This window comes from Malus domestica, chromosome 14, assembly GCF_042453785.1.
Source record: "Malus domestica chromosome 14, GDT2T_hap1".
NCBI lineage: Eukaryota > Viridiplantae > Streptophyta > Magnoliopsida > Rosales > Rosaceae > Malus > Malus domestica.
This window is the reverse complement of record NC_091674.1, coordinates 8,369,348-8,397,304: the sequence shown is the minus strand read 5'-3', so window position 1 is coordinate 8,397,304 and position 27,957 is coordinate 8,369,348. Positions and strand designations below refer to the sequence as shown.

Sequence of the window (27,957 nt, the reverse complement as noted above, 5' to 3'; positions counted from 1 at the left end):
TCCTCTTTTATGCCTCCAAGCTCAAACTTTCCTTCCCATTCAGTACCATGCCAAAATATAATTGTAGACATCGAAATTTTGGTGAAATAAATGTTGATCAATAATTAAAATTTCAACGTTCATGTGTCACATAAATTTTACACATAGCATGTGACTCAACGAAAAATCGAGAATCATCAGAAAAGTCATCAAACATGACACGTGTCAACACTTGGCAGAAATGATTTATTTCATCTGATTATTTAAATCCAAAAATCAAGTTTTGGAATTTTATAAATAGGAAGCCAAGGCATTCATTTTGGGGACACCAATTCATAACCAATTCACCTCACACCAAAACCTTGAAGCTTTGAAACTCCAAAGCTCCCAATCAAATCCCGAAAGATCAAGAAAGCTCTCTTCGTTCTTCGTCAAATCCTCATTCAAGATCAAGCCCCAACGGCCCTTGAAGAGCATCCACCAAATCCCCCTTCAAGATCAAGCCCCCAACGGCCCTTGAAGAACTTCCTCCTTCAAGATCAATCCCCAACGACCCTTGAAGAACTTCCATAATTCAAGATCAAGCCCCGACGGCCCCATTGAAGAAAGCGTTCATCGTTCATCACCTGTTCATCCTAAGATCAAACCTCGAAGGCCCTTAGATCAACAGCACAATCCACAAATCTACACATTACAAAGATCGAATCAGAGGCTAAATTTGTAGAAGAGATTGTAACCCCTAAATCATTAATACAAATATTATTTTCTACACGTGTTCTTGTCTCGTTCATCGCAGGAATTTCCATGTTTACAAATTTCGCACGCTCGGTGGGACTTTCTCTACCTTTCATCCTTATCTTTGAATCCGCAAAAAGCACAAATGGCATCAAAGAAGGCTCAAGTTGTTCTTGCAACCAATGCAAGGAATAAGAGCGTCATCACCGCAGGTGGTGTCACTTCGGGTGTCATAACTTGAAGCAAGGCAAGAGCTTTTTCTGCCGCCTCTTCCACCCCTACATCAACTCCGTTGAAGGAACAAGAGCACCCGAGGCACAAACCTGTGATCACCCTGGCCTCGCTAAGGGCACCAAGGAAGTACTCTGGTTCCATGCTTTCCGATGCCGACTCAAGCGGCAACTCAGCCATGCAAGTCATGACCACTGGAACGACTTCAATCGATGAGCAGCTGGCTCATATGAATGAAGCCTTACTTGCTAATTTTCTGGTCAGGCCAATATTAATTGATCGAGTACTCAAGGCTGAAATGAATGATGAAGTAATCCAGGAATTAATTCAGGCAAGAAATGATGGGAAAAAGAAAGATCTAAGGATTAGAGAATCGGACAGCATGCTTATGCAGGAAAACATAATGTATGTGCTGAATAATGTGGAATTAAAGAAAGAAATTTTGGATGAAGCGCATTGTTCGGCTTATGCAATGCATCCTAGAGGTACTAAAATGTATCGTACCATTCACCATTTTATTATTGGCCGGGTATGAAAAGAGAAATTGCCGAGTATATAAGTAGGTGTGCTATTTGCCAGCAGGTTAAAGCTGAAAGGAAAAAGCCATTTGGATTGATGCAGCCACTTCCCGTTCCATAGTGGAAATGGGAAAACATTACCATGGACTTTGTGTACAAGCTTCCTCGTACACGAAATGGTTATGATATAATTTGAGTGATAGTTGATTGGCTTACTCAGTCAGCGCATTTTATTCCAGTGAGGGAGAAATATCCTTTAAGCCGATTAGCCGAATTGTTCATATCGAAGATTGTTAAGTATCATTGAGTTCCAGTTAGTATTATCTTGGATCGGGATCCTAGATTCACTTCTAAATTCTAGGTGGCATTTCAGGAGGCTCTTGGTTCGAGGTTACTTTATAGTACGACATATCATCCCCAGACAGACGGACAATCAGAGAGGACTATTCAGACACTAGAGGATATGCTAAGGTCTTCGGTATTGCAGTTTGGCGACGTCTGGCATCAGCGGTTAGATTTGATGGAGTTTGCATATAATAATAGCTACCATTCGAGCATCAATATGTCACCTTTTGAGGCACTTTATGGTAAATCTTGTGGTACACCTTTATGTTGGTCAGAGGTTGGTGAAAGACTTTTGGTGGGCCCTAAGATTGTGGATGAGACTACTCAGAATGTTCAGGTAATTAAGTCTAACCTGAAAGCGACCCAGGATCGACAGAAAAGTTTAGCAGACAAGCATGCCACTGACCGGGTGTATAAAATTGGTGATTGGGTGTTTCTGAAGTTGTCACCGTGGAAAGGTGTTGTACGGTTCGGGAAGAAAGGTAAGCTAAGTCCTAGGTACATCGGACCGTATCAAATCACCGAGCGAGTCGGTGAAGTTGCTTACAGGCTTGAGTTGCCTCCCTAGTTGTCTAAAGTGCACGATGTGTTTCATGTTTCCATGCTTCGTCATTATGTTTCAGATCCGTCACATGTGATACCTTCTCAACCATTGGAAATTAATCCAGATTTGACTTATGATGAGGAGCCAATGACGATTTTGGATTGGAAAGATAAGGTTTTGAGGAATAAGACCGTGCACTTGGTGAAAGTTTTGTGGAGGAAGCCACCTGGGAGACGGAAGAGCGTATGAAAGAGATATATCCACGTTTATTTTATGGCTATTAGTGATTGTATGGAATTTCGGGGACAAAATTTTCTTAAGGGGGGTAGGTTGTGACAGCCCGTCTCGAATGTGTATATTATTTTATCCTCGAGAGCATGGAAATTACTATAATACCTTTGGACGTTGAGTTATATTGTGTGGTGGTGTGGTTTAAGCTTAAGTTTTGGACCAATCTAGTTTATTCCTAAGTTTTTTGAACTTAAAGTAAATTGTTTTTGTTGTTGTTTGGTAGCCCAAAGCTGGACCACACACACACACACTCACACATACACAAAGTCGTTGACTCTCTCTCTCATCCCTCTCGGTTTTTCTTCATTTTCCGTACAATTGTACGGACAACTTCCAAACCAACCCTTTAAGTCATGGATCAAGGCTGTGAAAGTGACTTTCGTACTCCTTGCGAGCTTAGGAACTTATCCATACTCTTGGGTGGACGTGAAGACGTCGGGAACTCGTGAACCAAGAAACCCCGATGTGGTGCATAGTGACTCTGTGATGATCGTGGAGGTTTCATTGAATTTTAAGGTTCTAGTGAGCCTTAAGACTGCTTCACAAAGCTTAGGGAAGAATTTTGAAAGGTTTTGGAAGTCGGGAAGCTCAGTTTTGGCGAGTTGCAGAGGTGGCCGGATTATCAAGATTCTTCCGGTGAGATTTCGTGAGTTTTAAGGCATAAAAGTGGTAAGGATGTTTTCCTTTCATCCTAAGCTTCATTTTGGTATAAAATTCGTGAATTTTGGTTAAGAATTGAAAAAGATATGAAGATTTGAATATTTTCCAATTTCCGGCGACGCGACTCGCAGGAGAAGAAGATGAATATTCCTTCAACTTTGAAGAAATATTCCTAACTGCGACTAACGGCGTCAAGTATATTTAACGGTATATGCTAATTTTTAACGGAATATTCCCTAACGCCGTTAGGAAATCCGTTAGTGTGACAGGCACGTGCCTGCGTGTGGGCGGTGCATCTGGCCGTGCTTTGGCCGGCATATGACGGCGCGTGAGTGATCGAAAAAATTTTCTTAAAATATGGGGATGTTTGTGAGGTTGAGTAGATCACGTTGGTATATTCAAACACCTCAATTGAGCAATGTATGAAAAGTTATTACCTAGTTTTGGTTATGTGCTTTAAAATAACGTTTATATAGTTGTTTCGCATGTAGGTAAGACCTATTCAGAGGACGAGCGTAATCAAGCGAGACTCGGGGGCTACAACCCTTCCACATATTAGTGTATGGGCTTTTGGTTTTCAGTATATCCTTATATACTTGGTATTTTTCCCAGAAAATGTGTTTAAATGAAATTATGTTTGCCATGCCTATTGATTTATGCTTAGACTATGAATTTGTATGGTATGCATAAATGTGATTTGACGTTGTGGATGCTCAGGTAAGTACCAGGTGGGTTGTAGATTGTTTATGTGAATTGATGATTATGTGAAATGTGTTGAGAGCTCATAAACCTGCACCCCGGTGTTAGTGCTCCCACCCGTGGTTAGGGCACAGTCCTTCACGTGATGTTCACCTCCCACACCATACGCTCACCTTGGATCCAAGTTAGGTGCAGTCCTGTCATACAGACCACTATAGGTGGTTCCGACTCGTAGGTGACCCACAATTATTCGCACAGTCTTCACGTGATCGTAGCACTAGAGCGTATTTATTTACACATAGTCCTGTCGTACATTGTAGGCATACTTGTTGAGCTATGGATTCAGCCGTACAGGCCACTTTAGATGGATCCGGCTCACATGTTATTTCTCATGAGTTAATTCACCTGAGTTACTTATTTAGTTATTTTGAGATATTTGGCATGGCATACTTTTGAATATTACTATTTTGAGCATGGTTTTGAGATATTTATATATTCTATTTTCTGGGAAATTATACAGGTTTTACGGCGAGGGGTTACTATCTTTGATGTTGAAATGGTTTTGGAAAACTTTGTTTTTGCCTATTCACATTTTCTCTTTTGCGCCCCTCCAGGTTTTAGGTAGGAATGCTTGTTGGTGGCTTACGAGGATTTGACGAAGGTTCTAACAAATTATCACCAATGTAGGATCACCTTTGGGTGTTGTATAATTAGTATTCGTCATACTGGACTACACTTAGGCTACTTATGCTCTGGTTGTGCAATCACAATTCATATTGCACTTGCACCTTATCTTATATAGTGCTCTAGTTGGTTTGGTTTTTGTTTATTCGCATTTCATATATTAATATTGCTTCCGCACTATGCACATGGCTACGTCACCCTCACGTGACGGCCAACATGCCTCGATCTAGGTCGGGGTGTGTCAGTTTGAGTTTGGTATCAGAGCCAATCCTTGGCTGGAAGTGTGCCGACAAGGACATCAGGCCCCTAAGGGGGGTGAATTGTAACATCCCACATCACCCAGGGGAGTGGATCATGTAAGCCTTATATGTATATTCCCATCTCTACCTAGCACGAGGCCTTTTGGGAGTTTACTGGTTTCGGGTTCCATCTGAACTCCGAAGTTATGCGAGTTCGCGTGAGAGCAATCCCATGATGGGTGACCCACTGGGAAGTTCTCGTGTGAGTTCCCAGAAACAAAACCGTGAGGGCGTGATCGGGGCTTAAAACGGACAATATTATGCTACTGTGGAGTCGAGCCTGGGATATGGTGGGGGGCTTGGGCCGGGATGTGACATTTTATGTATTTAGTGAATTATTTTTTACACAAATCAATATACAAAGAACCAAATATTAGAGAATTTTAGGGCCCCACTTCGAAGGTTCGCCTAATGCCCCCAAATTCTCAGGATCGACCCTAGTCATTCACTAGTGAATATTTTTATGTAATTTTCTTTTTTTATCTATAAACATTTTACGAGGGTACTTACCAAACTTCTAACTCAATATTTGGCTATATGAACATGATGTATTCAAATTTAAACATGCTTTTGCACCTAGTTTTACGGCGTAAAGTTCTGGAAATACCTTCATAATGGATCCACTTTATGGATTTTTTTTTCTCATGTGATTCTTTTCTCTTTCAATATTGGGCTAAATTGCCAAAATGGTCCCTGAGATTTGCATAACTCATCACTTTGGTCCTTGAGATTGTCCACCATCCATAATTTTGGTCCTTCTGTTAAAAACTCCGTTAAGTGTCCCGGAGCTCTTGGCCGGAAGTTTGGGCAATTTTCAAAGCTTCGTAACTCAATCGTTTCTTAACCAAATTCGACTCATAATATATCAAAATGAAGATAGGAAAGTGTAGAATAAGATTATACCTATTTTGAAGCCCAATGGTTACCGGAGATGGCCGGAAAATAGCCTCAAAGTTGACTGGTCCGAGCGAAAACTGGAAAACTCGCCGGAAACTGGGTAAACTTTAAACGTTCATAACTTCTTCAATACTCAACGAAATCAAGTGATTCAAAAAATTAAAATCATACTTCTCAATGAGACAAATAGAATGGTACCTTTTTCGATTGCTAGATCGTCGTGGTTTTGCCGAAAACGGCTCGAAAATGGCTAACTCGAGACCAAGACAGCCACTTTCGAGCCATTTTCCGACCAAACTATGGCGATTTAGCCATCTAAAAAGGTACCATTCTCTTCCTCTCGTCTAGAAGTATGATTTTCATTTTTGAATCACTTGATTTCGTTAAGTATTGAAGAAGTTATGAACGTTTAAAGTCTACCCAGTTTCCGGTGATTTTCCAGTTTTCACTCGGATCAGTCAACTTTGAGACTATTTTCCGGCCATCTCTGGCAACCATTGGGCTTTGAAATAGATATAATCTTATGCTACACTTTCCTATCTTCATTTTGATATATTATGAGTCAAATTTGGTTAAGAAACGATTGAGTTAAGAAACGATTGAGTTACGAAGCTTTGAAAATTGCCCAAACTTTCGGCTAAGAGCTCCGGGACACTTAACGGAGTTTTTAACGGAATGATCAAAATGATGGATGGTGGACAATCTCAAGGACCACTTTTATCGATTTGGAATCTCAGGGACCAAAGTGATGAGTTATGCAAATCTCAGGGACCATTTTGGCGATTTACCCTTCAATATTGTGACAGGGCTCCTTGTGTGAAGCAAGGCGTGCTGCTGCTTTAGCGCGTGGGGATGATGTGCTTCAAAGTACCTTTAAAAGAGATATCAAAAAGTTCAAATAAATAATAACGGTAAAAAAAAAGACAGCAGTAATGTTTTCTGATCGAGAAGCTAAATTTGACATGGCATGACATGAAATGACATCTTTTCTCTTGCTGCCAAATTTGACAGTTGCTTTAAAAAATTATAATTAATTATTAAATACTTTTTATTAATTTTTTATTGGTTTAATTAAACCCTTGCCTTTTAATTTATTTTCATTACCAATGCAGTGTTTAAATATTTTTATACTTTTTAATGCATTTTCTTTCATTACCAATGTGATGCGTAAAATAACTAAACACACAAATTAAACCCTCTTGTTGACAATTGTAGTATGAATAAGTAGGGATCGTTCTAGACCGGGGATTAGGATGGATTGCTAAACACTTGAAAACTGACTTAGAAACGTAAAAACAAAGTTTAAAACACTAGATTAGACTCAAAGAATGCAAAACTAAAGTTTAAAACACTAAAACAAACCAAAAACTCAAAACAGCAACCAAAAGACTCAAAACTGCCTTAAAAACACTTTTTGGGCAGTTTTGAGCACGAAGCACCAAATTGGACGAATTTGGGTTTTAACTTGTACCAAAACACTTAAAAACATAAACCAAAACATTTTCTAACCAACCTAGGACTTCAAAATAAATGGGGATTTGATTTGGACGAAAATAAACTAACAAAACAGATTGCAAAGTAAAAACAGATTTGAAAACGATTTTGGGGTTTTAAATGGATGATGGATTAGTTAGAGGCTCTTTCTCCACACATAACAAGTATGCAAACGACTCGATTTCCAGTTATTCCTTCATTGAATTATGAATGACAATGCCCCAAATTAACCGTGACATCACCAGTTAATTCTCAAGTTTTCCTTGTGTTATTGGATTGGATGACATCATTCAACAACCCAAAGCATTCCTCAAAAGTTCCCTACATGACATCATAATAAAGATACAATCAAAGATCATTACGTTCAATGAAAACTATAAGCATTGACAAAGCATTTGCAACTATGACATCATGTCACTCATGCTAGGAATTGGACTTAACGCGATCGTGACTAGCGACCTTCACTACATATGAATATAAGTGTGTGACGATTATGTGAAACAACCTTATATTCTAGCATCATATTCATGCAAGCCAATTAAGTGTCGACCCCTAATTAACAAACACAAATAAGTTATTACTCGCACAGTTAAGCCAATTGCATTCACGATTCAAGAACTCATAACTGGAATTTATCAAATCAAATTGCACACATAGTCATGGCTTCGAAATCACCCCTAACCAATAGGGGTTTAGCCACTCATGTTCATAGCAAAACGAAAGGAAAAGAAATTAAACATTGAAATCATAAAACGAATTACACCTAGAATGCACCAACGATGAAGCTTGAGCATCCAAGAGTCCTTCCTTCTTTCTCCTTGCTACGGCACAAAGGTGGGTGAAGTGTTTGGGATGTGTTTTAGGGTCAGAAGTTATGGAATTAGGTGAATGGTGGGCACGGCAAAGGTGTAGTGATGGCTGAAAGTTTGTAGAATTGTGTAAGGTTGTGTGAATTGGTGAATGGTCCCCCTAAGGCTGCGGCAAAGCTTGGTATTTATAGAACAAGGCTCCAAAATAAATTAGGTAATCAGAAATTAAACTAAAACTTAAAGGAAATAGGAAATTAGAACCAAAATACTAAGGGAAATAGGTTAAAGGGTGCGGCAAAGGCTTAGAAAGGGGTAAGTGTCCTAAAACTAAAGGGAAAGGTGATTCCTTGTGCGGCAAGGCAAGGAAATTGGTGGGAAAGATGCGGCTGAATCCTAAGACTAAGGGAAAGGGTTTTTCAAAGTCCTAAGGGGAAAAGGAAAGGTTTTTACATGGTTTAAGGATAGGGAAACATAGCAAGGGGATTTGTTGCAACAAGGGAGACAAGGAGGGAACACAAAGGGGACAAGGCGCCACCTTTGTAGGGATGCTTCAATTTGTATCTTTCTTTGTCTTCCAAGCTTCCAAACTGATTTCTTATGTCTTCTAACACCTTTCTAGCCTCATTTGATCTTCAATTTCGTCTATCTTTCTTGCTCCATGCATATGCAATCCAAATAAGTCGCATAAAAATGCTCCTATCACAATGCAAATATATATATATATATATATATATATATATTAATCTTTATTTTATGTTTAAAATTTGACATGTTGGATGAAAAACAAAACTTTAAAAGATGTCAAAGTGCCACATAACTTGTCAAATGTAAATTTTATATAAAAAATTTGACATCTCTTTTGGAGATGGTCACTCAAGGTATTTACAGAACTGGCTTATCGATACAAGGGAACCTCAAACCTCTTGTTTTTTAAGGGGTAATGCTATATAGACTAAATTTATAAACAAAATTTTGTAAACTAAATGACATGAAAGTTGACGAGTGAATTATTGTTAAGTGTTGATAAATATGCTCATTTTCCATTGGTGACACATCGTTTAGTTTGCAAAATTTGTTTATAAATTTAATCTCCCTAGCACTGCCCTTTTCTAAATCTTCTATATTTTCATTTGTTACATTGGTTCGATATTATGTTTCAAGGAGGTGGATAAATTAGACACGATTTACACCGACGGGAACAAAATACAAGCAACTCAGAAACAAGAAAATATTAGACTATCAAATAGAGCAAATAAGAGGCGGGCGGCATTGAAGACTACAGCTATGTTTCTATTTGCCTCTCGAAAAATTCATATAAAATGAACAATTGGAATATGAGAAATCTTTGGCCATTCTTCTCCTGCGTCACGTTGGCATCTCCTCAACATATCAGGACAGTCTATTATCACAAGATGTGTTAAGGCAGTGAGGCGATGCATCTCCTCTGGCAAAGACAACAGTTTGGGACATGATCCGAGGACAAGCCTTCTTAGCGATGTGAAACTCGTCAACCACCCAGGTAATGCCTCCAAATTCTCACAATCTGATATAACCAAGACTTGTAGGGTGTTTGTGGCTCCTTGAAACCATTCAGGCAATGCCACCATTCGTGGTACTCCCACAATCCCCAATTTTTGGAGCCTTAGTGGAATTACTTGATAGTTTTCCATCACCAAATCAAGTTGTTTACAGTTGTCTATGATCAGAGTGCGTAATGATACAAGATAACTAGTATCACACGGCAAACACGTTAGATTACTACACTCCCAAATAGAAAGATATCGAAGTGATTTCAAGCATCCCACTCCATTCTCTGGAAAACTTGTTTGTTTTGTGGTTAATTCAAGGTATCTGAGGCTGATCAACTTGCTCATGTCTCTAGGCAACTCTTCAAGATTCACACATCCACCAAGATGCAGAGTTTGCAAGCTCTGCAACTTACAAATTGAATTGGGTAGTTCAGTGATTCCTCCATTGTCAGTGAAGTCCAGGCTTCTCAAATGCTTCAAAGAACCAACGGAACTCGGCAACAATTCCCAAGATACGTTGACTAACCTAAGAACCCGTAGATATTTGAACCTTGAAATGCAAGTGCGGAGGAAGGATTCATCAATATTTTTACAACTCACTGCTGATATAGTCCGCACTTTGTTCAACTTTTGCAAGGCTGTTGAAACATTTTGGCCAATTTCCAAAAATGTTAGATGTCTAACATTTTCAGAGAGGCCTATGGTGCCTTCAGAGTCTACTGTAAAACTCTCACCTTGTGCAACTGATTGTACAAGGTCATGGATGAGATCATGCATATCAAATGTATAGCAGAAAGTGCAATCTTTAACATTTTGAAAGAAAGATCTCTCCCATAACTCTTTGAAATACAGTTCACCAACATCTTCCAACTGCATATTTCCATGATCACGAGATTCAAGGATTCCATGTGCCATCCAATGACTGATTAATTCCCTGCTATCAAAATCAGTGTAATTCTTTGGAAGAATTGAACAGCAAGCAAGGCACTGCTTCAAATGAGAGGGCAATTGACTATAGCTCAATCTCAAAGCAGGTAGAATGTGACCAGCACCCTCTCGTTCTAATTCCCATATTTCAGAATCTTTAATCAATTTCCACTGACGCTCATCAGTCTTTGCGTAAAGTTGGCTCCCTAAGGTTTTCACAGCTAAGGGAACCCCTCCGCACTTTCTTACAATATCTTTTCCCATTTCATAGAGGATTGGATGTTGTCTTTCTTGTCCTCCTTCAAATGCACACTTTACAAACAAAGACAAACTATCCTCAAAAGAGAGAACGTCTAAATTTATGTATGTTCCAACCGTGCCCATGATTGAAGCAACTGGGATATTCCGTGTCGTCACCAAAATCTTAGTTCCTACCTTGGCCCCCTCTATCAACAAATCTCTCAACTCGGTCCATTTGATACGATCTTCGTTCCACACATCATCCAAGACAAGCAAAAATTTCTTATCCTTTAAAACGTCTCGTAGCTGTTCTTGCAAATGATCCATAGACAACCCTTCACTGATCCTTGTACCTAATGCAGAGCCAAGGATCTCTTTTGCCAATCTAGTGATATCAAAGTCTACTGACACATTCTGCCACATTCGTAAATTAAAACAACCAACGACTCTCTCATCATTGTACACCAACTTGGCAAGTGTGGTCTTCCCTAAACCTCCAAATCCCACTATAGGAATAACAGATACATTCCGATTACCTTGATGATCATCGCCTTGTACCAGAAGATCTACAACTTCATTTTTTTCTGTTTCTCTACCAATAACCTCCGAAGCGCGGACAAAGGAGTGGGTCGTATTACTATTCTCCCTCACATGATCACAGAGATGAACAGTGCGAAGATCAGCAAAATTCTTATCTTCTTTAAGCTCATGTAACCTCTCTCTTATGTCCTTAATTCCCTGACATACTCCTAAGCGGAACGCAACTGGATTAGAGCGGGAAAAGAAACGGCGTACCTTTCTAGTTGTGCCACTGCCACGAACCACTTGCCTTCGCAAAGCTTCGCATTCAAACTCGTCCAACAGATCCTCTGCATCAAGGAACGCATCTTTAAGTTGTAGTAGCCAACTGCGTAACTCCTTGTTACGTGCTTGCTTTTCTTCGGCATCCAAGAGCACGTCTTTGATGGTGGACATGGTGCGCTCAAGCTTTTGCAGATCAGCTTTAACGCCCCACGCCAAGCAAATCTCCTCAGAAGCAATGGGGCTGAGCCTTTCAATGAGTTTGGCTGCCAACGGAAATGCAAGCTCGGCCATCTTCTACTTGATGAGGTGAGCTCAAGGTAATTGAGATTTCCGTCTTAATTCAGTAATGATTCTGGATCTTAGCTAAGTTATGATCAAACTCTTAATATGCTTTTGAAAAATCAACAATTATAAAGAGAGACTTGTAATATAATATTTTTCCTTTTGTTTGTTAAGAAAAGTTGGGAATATTAGGAAATTACCAAGTGGTTACTGGCAAGTCGATAGTGGGGAGGACCATTGTTTAATCGAATACCGTGGCCGTCCACAAATACACAATGTCTGGGGCTGTCCCCACTCACCGACTTGTGTGTCTTATTTGGATCAATCACCGACTTGTGTGTCTTATTTGTATAATTTTTTTAATTTTTATTATTTGATATTCATTAATTCATTTGATCCGACAATCAAAAAGTAAGAATTGCGTTGATAATACCACTCTTAAAAAAAGTGTTGAAAGATTTTCCTTTCCGCATATCGCCCATCTGACACCATCGCGGCAGTAGGTAGGTCTGCATATATCATACAAAAACAAGAATAAGTAACAAAAATAAAACGGAGTAGGTAGGCTTCCATGTTCAAGTCCGGAAGAACAATCTGTGCAAGGGCAGATTATTGAAGTTGACGTTTGGGGTCTGCACTTCGGACTCTAGCTTAATGAAAAAGGCACATTTATATTAAGTATCGAGATGCACTCAACCTCTGCTGTGTTATTGTTGAACCAATATGTATAAGGTACTTTTCACCCTCTCGCCATCCTTTTGAAGAGTTGCATGGATATGATGAGACAAATTGCGCATTATGAGCTAAAACATATTTCCAGGAAATTGAACAATGTTGCAGATCAGCTAGCTGAATGAAGCTAGGATTTGGACCTTTGTTTGTATATTTTTGAGCTTCCTCCCCAATGGTTTATGCAACATTTAATAGATGATATTGTAGGAGCTTCTAAGGCCGCTCTATTTATATTAATGATATGGTATAGTTTGGTCCGAGTGTCTTCACTCCCTTTGTTCACCAAAAAAGCAAAGAACAAATCAATAACTTGTGCTAATTGTTACATGGATAAATTATATTTTACCCTCTCAGGTTTGAGATCGATTTCAATTCCTTACAACATCTTTAAAACATTTCAATTTCATACATTTTCTTATCCTTTTATTTCAATTTCATACATCCATTAGAAAATCCGTTAAGTAAACCATTAAGTGATGACATGAAAAATATAGAATCTACATTTGTACTGATGTGGTTGCCAAATTTATGATACCTGACAAAAAAAAAATTTTATACATTTAAAATATTATAATAATTTACCCTATTTAATATATAGATGTAAACCATCTTCTTTCTCGAGCCCTTCCCTTTTCCTGCAACCCAAACACCCCATCCCCCACCCCACCCAAAACCCCAAAAAAACCCAGCTGTTCACCCCCCCCCCTCCCATCCAAAAGAACCCACCACAAACTTCTCCGACGCCGCATCCACCGTCTTCTCCTTCAGCAGAGCTCTGCCGCGCCCTTTGACCAAATCGAGATTTGGGTCGACCTCATCGGCGCCGTCGACCCAACTAGCGAGCTTGGTCCTCCGTGAGCATGGAAGTCGGGACTCCAACAATGCCCCTCAATTCGCTGGATTTGAGGAGCTCGCCGAGCTTAGAGACCACGAAGGTGGAGGTGGAGCCGATGCCGAGGCCTAGGACCATTCCCGATTTGACGTACTTGACAGCCTTGTCGGCGAGCTTCTTGAGGCATTGTGGGGGGATATGAGGGATAGGGAGGAGGAAGCCATTGGCAAGGTGGAGGGAGAAGTGGGTCGGGTGTTGCAAAGAGGTGTGGGGGAAAGAAGCGGATATGGGTGTGGGTTTGTTTTTTTTATAAATAAATAGTGTAAATTATTATAATATTTTTAATGCATAATAAATTTTTTTTGATCACGTAACATAAATTTGGTAGCCATGTCACCTCTTAACAGATCAATAGATGAAAAATGTAACAGATGTATTATATTGAAATCAAATAATATGTGAGGTATGAAAGTAAAATGTTTTGAAAATATTGTATAAGATTGCAATAAATCTCAAACCTGAGGTGGTAAAATGTAATTTACTTGTTACATTTGTGCCTCCTGATGTTTTTCCTTTTTTACATCAATGGGGAGGAAGATAAAAAAAAATGGAGCTCTTTCGATGTTGAGAAAAGTCTACTTGCAACAATTTTATAAGTATGTTTAGTAAATTTGTTGAAGCACTCAATCTTCTTCTAATGCATATTAGAGTATTGACTATTTTATTGTACAATACTGATGAAACAAGCCTAGGCCAGTCTCACTTCTTCTATTTTTTATTTTTTTTAATTTTTTTGGAAACACACCAGTCTCACTTTTGTTCTTGCCTTTGTTATCAAACACAAACAAATGGACAAGGCTTGGTTGTTGTTGTTAGAGAAAATACAAAGTTCAATATCCATGTTGCTCCTCCACACACCTCATCGGTCGGCAACAACCAAACCCAGCACGGCCAAAAGGTAAAGCTCACTGATCCCGACCCGGAATGCAGTTCAAGTTCAAATTTTTTAGGCTTATATTTGATATGCCTTATGAAACTCAAACTTAATTCCACTCTCTTTAGAACAAAAATATCGCCATTTTGCCTTTAAAACTAGATTTTGCTTCACTTTGCCGAGATTCTGTCCATTCTGTCAAAATGTAACGAAATGTGTTGACATGGAAGGGTACATCAGTAATTTAATCCTAGTTGGCAATTAGGGTTAGATTTGTAAAGATGGCATGGCAATAAGTTTTGCACATTATAATCATAAACCCAAAAGACTACAAAGACAAAAGATCATCCTTGCAAAATATTAGCCAAATCGGAAACGGTTGAGACAGCTAATTGAGTTCATAAAAATTGATGAACGCTATGTTCTAAAAAACATAGAAATTTCACATGACAATCAAATAAGTGAATAGTTTTGGATTGAACTGATTAACAATAATCTATGAATGAAGACAAAAACATAAACAATTATAATCATTAAAGTTCAACGTATAATGAGCCTCACAAGTAGTCTTTACTTTTTAAACAACATGGAGGTCTCTTTAGATAAAGGCTCTGTATAAGTTGATAGCTCAAACGGGTATGATCATATAAAACCTACCTTATTTATTTAAAGGACCATTGCTACAATTTATACGTCATCAGAAAAATGAACAAAGAAACAAAAACCAAACCTGTTGCATTTAATAAGCAGGGGCTTCAAATTCCTCTCCGGGGTGTCAGCTTACAAATGTTTTTACATTACTGGGTTTTGTTCCTTTTTGTGAAATTTGAAGACGGGGTCTGTCAATTTTAGTTTTTTTTGTCTTCCCCTCCCCTCCCAATCTTCATTCCTAAAGTTCAGTGTTTTCAAGAACAATCTGGTATTTACTATGTTTCTCAATGTGGGTGTCTCTCGAGTCTGAGTGTTGAAACTGAAGTTTGTATCAATAACCTTTAATGTGGGTGTCTCTCGAGTCTGAGTGTTAAATGGTTGTCCACACTTTAACCTTTTCAATTTCCGGCTATTGAATTCCACATGCCTACAATTTGTTCTCCAACTGTTAGGCCTGGCAGGCCCGCTGATGCAGCACCGGTTGTGTCAAAGCAGCTATCTGACACTTTCAAGGCAAGTGAGTTGTCAATCTAGTTGTTTTTCATTTCTCAATTCTACCTGAAGTTTCTTTAGTTGAACTTCTCGGTGATATCAGTTTTGTTTGAATTGTCTTTCCACATTAATATAAGAGGTATTTTAGTTGTGTGCCGAATCTGCCGATTCCTATTGCTTGTAGGAGTGCTTCTATTTTATCGGTTCAACCAAGTCTCATCTCTTAGTGTCAGTTACTTTGAGTACTTAATGGATTCACCTGAGGCCATAATCGTATAAATGAATAAGTGATTGTCATTTTACGAAAGTAGTTTTACCGTTGAGGATCTCAAATGACTATTTTAAAGGGAATCTTTGATGCTGAAATCAACTTCGTGGTGGACAATGGCTTTAGTTGAATTGGTTTTTGTGCTTGAATTCAGAACATTTTAATTTTATGCTTAATTTGATATTTTCAGTTCTGGAATTTAGCACTTGTCTTCGTTTGTTGCAGTTCGGGCATGATTAATTTGAAGGAGCAATCCTTGATCAGTGGAAAAGCTGCTTGGATGGCCTACTTGGTATTTACTTAGAAACCTGGAAAATCATAGGTCTCAATGGCTCTGGCACTTTTTGGGGTGTCATTGTAGGATATATATTAGAATAATGTACGATTTGTATCATGCAAGACATATATTGTTTGGATGCTGATGGCGACCTTTTCAAGCCCCTTTGCTGTCAGCAGTTGCTGCCTTTTTTCACTCTAAGTGTTACAACCATCAGTTGTTGCGCAGGGTAAGTTCTGAATTCATCTGATACTTGCGTATAGTTTGATGATGGTGAAATCGTCAGTAGTTATAATTAGTAGACTGGAGAACGGTAATGTTTGGATCAAAATTTGAACTTTGGGCTCAAGGAATGAGCTGGCCCGAAAGGAGGCCCAAAGGGGAAGATAGCCAGAGCCCAGTCAAAGCCCAGAAGGCAGGAAAAGGCCTTTTCTGACTTGGTGCAGCGCATGAAGACCACTTGCTTACCTACCCAAAGGCCAAGTGGTGTAGACTGATCAGCTACACAGCCCATAAAGCACTTTATGGTGGCATTACATGTAAAATAGCTGATGAGTCATCACCCTCAAACCGCATTCGGGCAAAGCTGCTGCTACAGAAGGCCAAGCCGAGTTGTCTATATAAGAAGAAAGAAAAACCAGGAATAAGGACACTCAATCAAACAAACAAATGCAAGCACAAACTCTGCTCAAAGCCAGATTTGCCTTCAAAACAAAGCTGTAGTCAGCCTTCATCCCTCTCGGGACAAGCCTTCATCCCTCGCGGGATAACCCTCCCTCCAAACCTTTGTAATAGCTCTGCTACCCTGTTCAACCTTGCTGTAGTATCGATTCATCTTTTGTAATCTCTCTCTCTATCCCTCTAAAGCCTTCAGACCCATGACAAAACTACAAAGATAGGAACCTACAAGACGAGCAGCCTTACCCGATAAGGTTTAACCTTGCCCGACCTTCTTTGCTTTGTTTTTGTCTTTTCAATATGTTGTATACATCTAGTTATATGCAAGTTATTTCTAGCAATATGACTATTAAAAGGCTTTCTCAATACTTGAATCCGATTTGAATATATCTTAAGTGTTCAAACCAGATCCAAGTCCTAAGCCCTCGGGCATGTAAATCTGATCAGTTAAAAGTCCTTGGCCTCAAGGCATAAAAAAGAACTTTATGTGGACTTAACCCATCCACGACAGTCCTTGATAAACGAGAAGTCCGAAGTTACTTGGGGCGCAAGTAATCGACCTACCCTCTAGTTTTATTTCTATTATATTATGATTACCATAGAACGCTTGAGCATGGAATGGATTCTGATGGAAAGCCTCAAGGCCTACACCTAAGGCCCCACAAAGGCATCCATTTGGATTCATTCCGTTCTGCGATCTAGAGAGTCTAAGTATAAGAATGAACTCTGATGGGAAGCCTCAAGGCCTACAACTAAGGCCCCACAAAGGCACCTATTTGGGTTCATTCTACTTCTTAGACTCGGGTAATCAGAAGTATAATAGTTAGAAAACTCCGGCAATCATGAGAACAAATATGATGTGTTCGAGCACTGGTTTAGTTATTTATGGGAAGCTTCAAGGCCTACACCTAAGGCCCCACGAAGGCACCTGTTATAACTAACACGGTTTCTCGAATATATACATATATACAACTAAAACTCGACATCTATTTTACATCTGCCATGCTGAAGATGGCAGTGGCACACCTGAGCACCTAAAAGTTAACCTTGATTGTGAGCCTCAAGGCCTACACCTAAGGCCCTACAAAGGCACCTCTCAAAGTTAACTTTGTCCTTCTCTTTCAGCCTTGCCCGAAAGTCTTGCCCAATGAGACTTGCCCGACAAAGCCCGACAGCGAAGCAGAAGCCTGACAGCAGCCCTCAACCGGCGCCAACCTCCAGGGGAGCTGTGTGCTCGTCGGCCAATAAACATCCCCGACGGAAATTCCTGACGCGAACATAGTTTTGGCACGCCCAGTGGGACAAAAATCATTTGATCCGAAGATATATGTTAAAATGCCAGAAGATGTGCAAACCACGTTATTACAAATGTTACAAAGATTGGAGAAAGCCTCCACAAGCTCCAGAAATGATACAGACTTGGTTCCTCCCGAAGGAAAGAGACGTAGAGCCAGCCAGCCAGAAGAGTTGGTGATGACCAAACCTGTAGTTCCCTTCACAGAAGCCCCTGTAAATATGATCAATATGATATGGGTTGAGAAGGGAAAAGAAAGAATTACAAGGGAACCAGAAGAGGAAAGATTGGCTGAAAAACTTACAGGAGGGGTGATTAAAAAACCCGGATATCCAAAAGCAGCCATAATCAAGGGGATGGTTATGTGTAGTAAGTGCCAATGCGAGTGTGAGCTCGAAATTCCCCCGGCTGGAATCCTCATCGATGATGAACTGATCAGGAGAAAGGAAGAAGAAGTCAGAAGAGAAGCCCGCGAAAAGATTAAGTAGGCAACAAAAAAGGACATTTCCCGGAGCGTCTTTCAACGACTCGGAGGTGATTCCCAACCCAAAGCTTTGTCAGAAGTATTTCGAAACCATGAAGTTTCTGATGAAGCAGAAGACATGGAGGCCAAAATACGAAGGGGTGCAGATCATCCTCAATGTGGCCAGATGGGGAGGGAAATCAAGAGGATTGATAGCATGACCAATCCTGTTAGAAAAGGAAATCCTGCCCACCTCGGGCGAAAATGGTATGTAGTCGGGAAGAACGGACAGCCTACCAAACCGATGGGAGCCTCCATGGTCAGGAGGGTTCAAAGGCAGCACAAAGCCTACATGAATTCCTTGAAGACCCCCACAACATCTGAAGCCTCAAAAAATCAAAAGTTGGAGAAAACAGCATCTGAGGGAAGTAGTCAGCTCCGTTGGAGAAGTAAGAAAGAGGTGGAAAAGGCCAACAGCAAGACAGAAGGCGAGGGAAATCACGTGCCGCAGAGCCAACACCCTGGGAAGTATAGGATCTTGAGGAGAGCTCAAGAAGATCTAATCATGGTGCCAACCCCTGGGTGGAAGCCAGGTCCTACCTGTGCTGGAACTATTTCATCTGAAATGAGACCACCTTCTCTGCCATTAGTGGATCCTTTTGGTGAAGTTCCAAAACAAACACTGTATGCGGGCATGAATCAACAGCAATAGGAGGGGGCACCAGAACCATTACTTCCAGCTGATGCGATGGCCTGGTTGGATGAATTTATGGACCAGATTGGGGGCAATAAAGAAAGTCCGCCAGAGCCTAATAATTTCCATATCAACATGACATATGTATTGTCCGCCACGTTTGGTGCCAGACCTGATCAACCCGCTACTATGGAGGGTGATTACTTGACAACTGAGCCAATGATGGCACATGTCAATGTAGAGGTAGTTGAAGAAGAAAACTCGGACAAGGCTGAATCTTCAGAAGCATCCAAAGGTGGTCATCTAAGGATTTACACAGACGAAATGGTGTTTAGTCGCCCGAACGGCTCGTTGGCTAATCATCTGAAACCCATATATGTTACAGCTCACTTAGAAGGTGTACCCTTCAAAAGAATTCTAATTGATGAAGGAGCAGCTGTTAATGTGTTGCCAGCCAAGCAGATGAAGAAAATAGGAAGAGGCACGGATGACCTTATTCCCACAGACCTCACGGTCTCTAGCTTCTCAGGCGCTATCACCAGAACTCATGGGATATTACCTCTAGAAGTGAATTTGGGATCTAAACAGATAATGTTGGCATTCTTTGTGGTGGACTGCACTTCCACTTATGGGGCCTTACTCGGAAGAGATTGGATCCACCAAAGTTTGGCCATACCCTCCACTCTTCATCAACAAGTGGCTGTTTATCATGAAGCGGGCACAGAAGGACCAGGCTTTTGGGAGATGGTAGAGGCCGAATCACGGCCATTTCTCCCCACAGCCAATGTTGCGGAAGCAAGTTTCTACAACCCCAATGTAGGAATCTTGAATTGTTCAGGAGCTGACGAGAACGGCCGCCCTACCAAGGTGACGGCCCAAAAGCTTTTGGAACAATGAATGCTCTTTACTAGAGAGAAGTGGGATAGACCTTGTATCCTCCCAAATCCCCTATTCCATCAATGACTGGACAAAAGAAGAGAGATCAGGTAATGGCACTTAGATCCCTGATTAAAAGACTGCTGGTATACGGGAAGGGAAGAAGACAAGAAAGTGAGCTCTTGGACAGGGAAGAGCATGAATGGCATGGGGAAACTTCAACCAGCCAGCATGAAACCAAGGAGGAATCTTGCAGAGAAGAACTGGATAGGGCCATTCAAATGGCCGAGTGCATATATGATCTAGACGGACCAGACGACTTGCCCGAGAGCCCGGAGCTGGTCGAATTTTTGTGTACAGAACCGGATAAGCCACCACCAGAAGTCCAGGATCTTCTGGAAGTTATTAATTTAGGAACAGAGGAGGATCCGAGACCAATACAGATCAGTGGTTTATTGGGGGTTGATGATCGGGCAAAGATTATTTGTCTTTTGCAAGAATTCAAAGACTGTTTTGCTTGGCATTATACCGAGATGCCAGGGTTAGATCCAACCTTGGTGGAATATAGAATGCCCATCAAGGAAGGATATAAACCTGTCAAGCACGCACCACGGAGGATGTCAAATGAGATAGAAGAAAATGTCAAATAAGAGATTGAAAGGCTAGTGAAAGCTGGCTTTATTAGACCAGCCAAATATGTGGAGTGGTTGGCCAACATTGTACCCGTTTTAAAAGCTGTAACAAAAGCGGTACGATGTTGTGTGGATTACAGAAATATTAATGGCGCTACACCAAAGGATGAGTATCCTATGCCAATGGCCGATTTATCCATAGATGCAGTAGCAAAGCATAAAGTCCTATCTTTTATGGATGGGAATGCCGGGTATAATCAGATAAAGATGGCTCCAGAAGATATACATAAAACAACTTTTAGGTGTCCCGGTCATGTGGGGGCATATGAATATCTGGTCATGCCATTCGGACTCAAGAACGCTGGTGCAACTTACCAGAGGGCAATGAATGCCATCTTTCACGATCTGATTGGCCAAAGAATAGAGGTATACATCGATGACGTAGTGGTGAAGTCCAAGACAGAAGAACAGCATCTGGAAGATCTCAAACAGACATTAGTAAGGATGAGGATCCACAAATTGAAGATGAATCCAAAGAAGTGTGCGTTTGGAGTAAGAGCGGGCAACTTCTTGGGATTCCTGGTGCATCAAAGAGGTGTAGAAGTAGATAAGAACAAATCTCGGGCAATAATGGAGTCACCTTCACCCACCAACAAGGTGCAACTCCAGAGGTTACTGGGCAAAATTAACTTCTTGAGGAGATTCATTGCTAATTTAGCAGGCAAGATCCAGCCGCTGACTCCTTTACTAAGATTAAAAGATAAAGAGAACTTCGAATGGGGACCACCACACCAACAGGCCTTTGATAGCATCAAGGCCTATTTAACTTCTCCACCAATGTTGGTGCCACCCCAAAGGGGAAAACCTTTGAAGCTGTATATTTCTGCCTCTGAAAAGTCAATCGGGAGTTTGCTAGATCAAAATAATGAAGGCGGGAAGGAGCAGGCAGTATACTACCTCAGTAGAATTCTGACCGAGGTAGAGACAAGGTATTCCCCGGTAGAGAGATTATGCTTGGCTTTATATTTCACTGCCAGTAAATTAAGGCATTACATGTTACCTTGTCACGTGCACATCATCGCCAAGACGAATGTGATAAAGTACATGTTGTCAAAGCCAATGCTCACAGGAAGGATTGGGAAATGGATTCTAGCATTATCGGAATTCAGTTTTCAGTATGTACCCCAAAGGGCAGTCAAAGGTCAAGCAATTGCCGACTTCCTGACCGAGCATCAAGAATCTCCAAGTGAGGTGATCAATATCCTGGGAAGCTTAGAGGTTATTAGCATTTGGATCCCGCCAAGAGAAGATATTTCGGGCAAAGAAGACTGGGTCCAGTGAGAGATAAGAAGAGTAGCTGGTCTCTGGATCACTCCTTGGAAGTTGTATTTCGATGGGTCCCATACTCAGAAGGCTTCAGGAGCGGGAATTGTAATTGTAAGCCCTCATGGAGTTTATCATTATTATTCATTTCTCTTGGACTACCAAGGAAATACTAATAATCGGGCAGAGTATGAGGCCTTAATTATTGGTCTGGAAATCTTGATGGATCTAGGGGCAGTGGAGGTAGAGGTCTTTGGGGATTCAGAGTTAGTAATAAACCAGTTAAATGGGGAGTTCAAGTGCAGACATATTACCATGGCAAGGTATTACTTGGCAGCTACGCAATTATTGAGTTTCTGGGATTCTGAGATATCGGTCAATCATGTTCCCAGAGGATCCAACTTAGCGGCCAACGAGATGGCACAACTAGCCTCAGAAGTGCCAATACAAGAGAGGAAATATGGGGTAGATGTCGAGATCCAAAGAAGAAACCTTCCTTCCATCTTAGAAAGGGGATTCAGTCTAGATATAATGGTATTGGAGGCCGAAATAGAAGATTGGAGGTCACCTATCGTTCATCATTTGAAGGATCCTTATTCACCTACAAGCAAGAAGGATAGACAGCAAGCAACCAAGTATGTCTTATGGGCGAAGAACTTGCTAAGAAAAACTCTAGATGGGCTACTATTGAAATGCTTGGGCCAAGAAGAATCCATAAGGGTAATGGCCGAAGTACATGAAGGAGTATGTGGAGCACATCAGGCTGGAACGAAGATGAGATGGTTGCTTAGGAGGTATGGTTATTTCTGGCCTGACATGGAAAAAGATTACAAGTCTTATGCCCGAGGTTGTGAAGAATGTCAGAGGCACGGACCTCTCTAGCATGTGCCCTCGGTGTCTTTAAATCCAGTGGTCAAGCCTTGGCCCTTCAGAGGATGGGCGATGGACTTCATCGGGCAAATTTATCCAGCTTCTAGTAAAGGGCATACCTTCATAATTGTAGCAACGGATTACTTCACCAAGTGGGTGGAAGCATCAGCAGTAAAAACCATAAACTCAGCCATAGTCAAGAATTTTATCGAGACCAAGATTCTGCACAGATATAGGGTGCCCGAGACCATAGTAACGGATCGTGGGCCATCTTTTATTTCAAAAGAAGTTGAGGAATTTACAAGCAAGTACAAAATAAAGATGATCCAGTCCAATCCGTACTATCCTCAATCAAATGGTCAGGCAGAAGCTAGCAACAAGATCCTGGTCAACATTATCAAAAGGATGGTGATTGATAGTCCAGAAAAATGGCATGAAAATCTGGGGAACACTTTATGGGCATACAGAACTTCTAAGAGAGCAGGAACAGGAACAACTCCTTATGCTTTAACTTTCGGGCAAGATGCAGTGCTCCCCGTGGAAATCAACGTAAGTTCTGTAAGAATTCAAAGTCAGTTTGAGTTGCATAGTGAAGAGTATATCGAAGCCATGTGTCAAGGGATTGATGACTTGGATGCCGCCCGAATTGAAGCTTTGAACCAGATTCAAGAAGGAAAGCGAGTTGTTGCCCAAGCTTATAACAAAAAGGTGAAGATGAAATCTTTCAAGGAAGGGGATTTAGTATGGAAGACAATCCTCCCTCTAGGAGCTCAGCTCAGGGGCTTTGGAAAATGGAGCCCAACATGGGAAGGTCCTTTCATTATTAGTCGTGTTTTAGATAAAGGGGGATACTACCTGGCGGACCTTGAAGGAAACAAACATAAACATCCCATTAACGTTAAATTCTTAAAGAAATATTGTCCTACGTTGTGGGATGTCAGAGATTGTTATATCGAAGAGGATGCGAGGTAAAGCAAGCTTCAGGATATCATTATGCATTGTGTATTTATCAAACATTCAAGAAGATGGAAATACAAGAATTGCTGAGATAATGTATATTTCATTTCGAAAAATTGATGAAATTTACAAAAGATTCAAAGCCAACGTATTACAATCAATTCTCCTCCTGGATGCAATGGTATCTTCAGCTGATTTTCCGATGTCTTCATCGATGGAACCCGATCAGGTGATCGGGTTGTGCGGCCAACATGGGCCTGGTAGAGAATCCTCAGACAGGGCCATCACCGTAGGTGATGGTCAAGCCCGATTTATCACCGCAGCAAGCAGGGAGACAAACCTTCGAGAGGAAACCACCTGACCAAAGATGTTGGAGATAGCGGGGTGTTCGACCAAGGGTGTTGGAGATAGCAGTTCTTTGATGAAAGCCCTTTTTCTCACGGAAAGGAAGTTTTAGGAAACCCTACTCAAAGACTAAGGAACCCATTTTCTGAACGCTCGAGGAAGATGGAAGAAAAGAGTGAAGAGGATTTGATGGCTTGACAGAAGAAATTCCGAGCCAGAATTTATAGAAAACCAGAGGGTAGTTCAGAGGTTGTGAGAAGCGCAAGGGGCACGTGGTTGCCTTCATCTTGTCTAGGAAACACGAAGTTCCAAAAGATTGAGATACACGCATGCGGATATTCAATCAATGATGGCGCCTGGGATTCCAACCTTAACATTAATTGAAGGGGCACTGTTTGGATCAAAACTTGAACTTTGGGCTCAAGGAAGGAGCTGGCCCGAAAGGAGGCCCAAAGGGGAAGATAGTCAGAGCCCAGTCAAAGCCCAGAAGGCAGGAAAATGCCTTTTCTGACTTGGTACAGCTCATGAAGACCACTTGCCTACCTACCCAAAGGCCAAGTGGTGTAAACTGATCAGCTACACAGCCCATAAAGCACTTTATGGTGGCATTATATGTAAAATAGCTGATGAGTCATCACCCTCAAACCGCATTCGGGCAAAGCTGCTGCTACAAAAGGCCAAGCCGAGTTGTCTATATAAGAAGAAAGAAAAACCAGGAATAAGGACACTCAATCAAACAAACAAATGCAAGCACAAACTCTGCTTAAAACCAGATTTGCCTTCAAAACAAAGCTGTAGTCAGCCTTCATCCCTCTCGGGACAAGCCTTCATCCCTCGCGGGATAACCCTCCCTCCAAACCTTTGTAATAGCTCTGCTACCCTGTTCAACCTTGCTGTAGTATCGATTCATCTTTTGTAATCTCTCTCTCTATCCCTCTAAAGCTTTCAGACCCTTGACAAAACTACAAAGATAGGAACCTACAAGACGAGCAGCCTTACCCGATAAGGTTTAACCTTGCCCGACCTTCTTTGCTTTGTTTTTGTCTTTTCAATATGTTGTATACATCCAGTTATATGCAAGTTATTTCTAGCAATATGACTATTAAAAGGCTTTCTCAATACTTGAATCCGATTTGAATATATCTTAAGTGTTCAAACCAGATCCAAATCCAAAGCCCTCGGGCATGTAAATCTGATCAGTTAAAAGTCCTTGGCCTCAAGGCATAAAAAAGAACTTTATGTGGACTTAACACATCCACGACAGTCCTTGATAAACGAGAAGTCCGAAGTTACTTGGGGCGCAAGTAATCGACCTACCCTCTAGTTTTATTTCTATTATATTATGATTACCATAGAACGCTTGAGCATGGAATGGATTCTGATGGAAAGCCTCAAGGCCTACACCTAAGGCCCCACAAAGGCATCCATTTGGATTCATTCCGTTCTGCGATCTAGAGAGTCTAAGTATAAGAATGAACTCTGATGGGAAGCCTCAAGGCCTACACCTAAGGCCCCACAAAGGCACCTATTTGGGTTCATTCTACTTCTTAGACTCGGGTAATCAGAAGTATAATAGTTAGAAAACTCCGGCAATCATGAGAACAAATATGATGTGTTCGAGCACTGGTTTAGTTATTTATGGGAAGCCTCAAGGCCTACACCTAAGGCCCCACGAAGGCACCTGTTATAACTAACACGGTTTCTCGAATATATACATATATACAACTAAAACTCGACATCCATTTTACATCTGCCATGCTGAAGATGGCAGTAGCACGCCTAAGCACCTAAAAGTTAACCTTGATTGTGAGCCTCAAGGCCTACACCTAAGGCCCTACAAAGGCACCTCTCAAAGTTAACTCTGTCCTTCTCTTTCAGCCTTACCCGACAAGCCTTGCCCGACGAGACTTGCCCGACAAAGCCTGACAGCGAAGCAGAAGCCCGACAGCAGCCCTCAACCGGCGCCAACCTCCAGGGGAGCTGTGTGCTCGTCGGCCAGGAAACATCCCCGACGGAAATTCCTGACGCGAACAGGTAAACCGCCAATTACCCCTCCAAACTGTCACAAGGCTGCCAATTACCCCTGGAACTGTTTTTTTTTTTTCGATTTACCCCCTTAACTAACATAAGACAGTCAAATAACACTGTCATTGGATTTGAGAGAATTTCATCCAAATTTCCGTTTAGTGGTGTCATGTGAGAGACACGAGACACATTTTCGAGTCCAACATCGATCTCTGCTCTCTCTGTCCCAAATAACTGTAATCTTTCCTGATGGTTGCTCTAATTCGACTTCTACATGAAGGGAAGGTAGAGGGAGGAGATATATCATAAGCCTTCAATACCTTGCTTGTTCTTCTTTATGCTTTAGATGAAACCATTCCTCATTCAAAAGTATCTGATTCTTGTTTTTCAGATTGTCACTTCTTGAAAAAATAATGAATGTGTGGAACTCCCTTTGGTTTTTTTTTCTTGCCATCAAGAGGGTAACTCCAATATGATTTGTTCTTATAGTAATGCCATATAAGGATTGAAACTGAGCCTCATATGTGATTTCCTTCTAAGTAGCTGGATGGTGCATAACTTGCCTGTGTTCAGGTTCATGCCAAGCTCATGCTTCTTGTGGCCGATTGTTATAAGTTCTGTTTAGATTGAAAGAAGAATCGTTTTGTATAAATTCCCTAACGAGCTACATCAGTCACGTGAGAACCATTATCTAATTCTTAAGATGTATCAGATTCTTGATTTTGGATTGTCATTTCTTAGAACTTCCTTTGTTTCGTGTTTATGCGATTAAGAGGGTGACTCAATCTAATTTTCTCTTTTAGTAATGTCAGATAAGATTTAAGAAAATTGGTTGATTTTTAGATAGTAGCTGAAAGGTGCAACATGCTTCTTATTGTCGATTGTTATAACTTCTATTTTTTTTTTGTTCTGGCATTGAACTTCTAAAAGCTATTTGCCAAGTGAGGTGGCGAGTAATGCACAACAGAAGTGAATTTATTTTTCATGGGTTTAGTAAACTTGTGCAGATGGATTGTACACAACCTGGATGGTTACTTTCAAATCCGTGCTGAAGATGCAGTGACAAGAACAGGAGTTGATGTGACTAATGCAGTTTTTACTCAAAAGCTTAGTGTGGTTGTAACAGAAAATCAGCTGGAGTTCTTCTTTTCCTAGCTTCCCTTAATGTATGGTAATTCTCTTGTCAGCTGGACCTAGTATATATAAAGCCCTATCTTTTTCCGGCTTCCGACTGATTTACTTACTGCTTTGCATTTGGGATTAGTTCATTCCATTTCCAGCTGCATCTTCCTTTCTCTGTAGTGCTTCTGAGAATTCGATTTCGCATATACAAAAACTGCAGCTTCTGTTTGTGAAGCTTTTGATTTGCATAATTAAAGCTTGTGGTCAACCAAAAACTAGAAGGGAAGCCCCCTGTGCCATGGCCAAGCTTTAACTACCAGTTGTAACAATGGAACGGCTTTGTATATGCCTAATTAAATGCTGAATTCCTTGGATACTTTCGCCTAGTTTGATGATGGTGAAATCACTTACCGTCGGATTTACTAATCGGTGAATACCGCTTCTGAAAAACTTGAGCTTCCTAAAAACAACTAGTCAAGCAAAATAGTGAAGTAAGGTTGACTGAAAGTATGACTGATAAGGAAG

The 27,957-nt window shown here is 40.8% G+C and overlaps 1 protein-coding gene and 1 long non-coding RNA gene across 2 annotated transcripts; one reads left to right on the top strand and one right to left on the bottom strand.

Annotated features, from left to right (window-relative positions):
* Positions 1 to 9,495: 9,495 nt before the first annotated feature.
* On the bottom strand, positions 9,496 to 11,976 carry LOC103415017 (putative disease resistance protein RGA1). The gene has a single exon (XM_008353374.4). It carries the CDS (start codon positions 11,974 to 11,976, stop codon positions 9,496 to 9,498), a length of 2,481 nt encoding a protein of 826 aa, XP_008351596.3.
* A 3,333-nt stretch (positions 11,977 to 15,309) lies between these two features.
* On the top strand, positions 15,310 to 27,538 carry LOC139191320 (uncharacterized). Its single transcript, XR_011575334.1, has 3 exons — positions 15,310 to 15,629; positions 16,102 to 16,382; positions 27,318 to 27,538. It is a non-coding gene; the product is annotated as an uncharacterized lncRNA (long non-coding RNA).
* Positions 27,539 to 27,957: the final 419 nt, after the last annotated feature.

Bases quoted from the DNA above. Each gene is read 5' to 3' on its own strand.
- LOC103415017 (XM_008353374.4), bottom strand. From the start codon at position 11,976: ATGGCCGAGCTTGCATTTCCGTTGGCAGCCAAACTCATTGAAAGGCTC.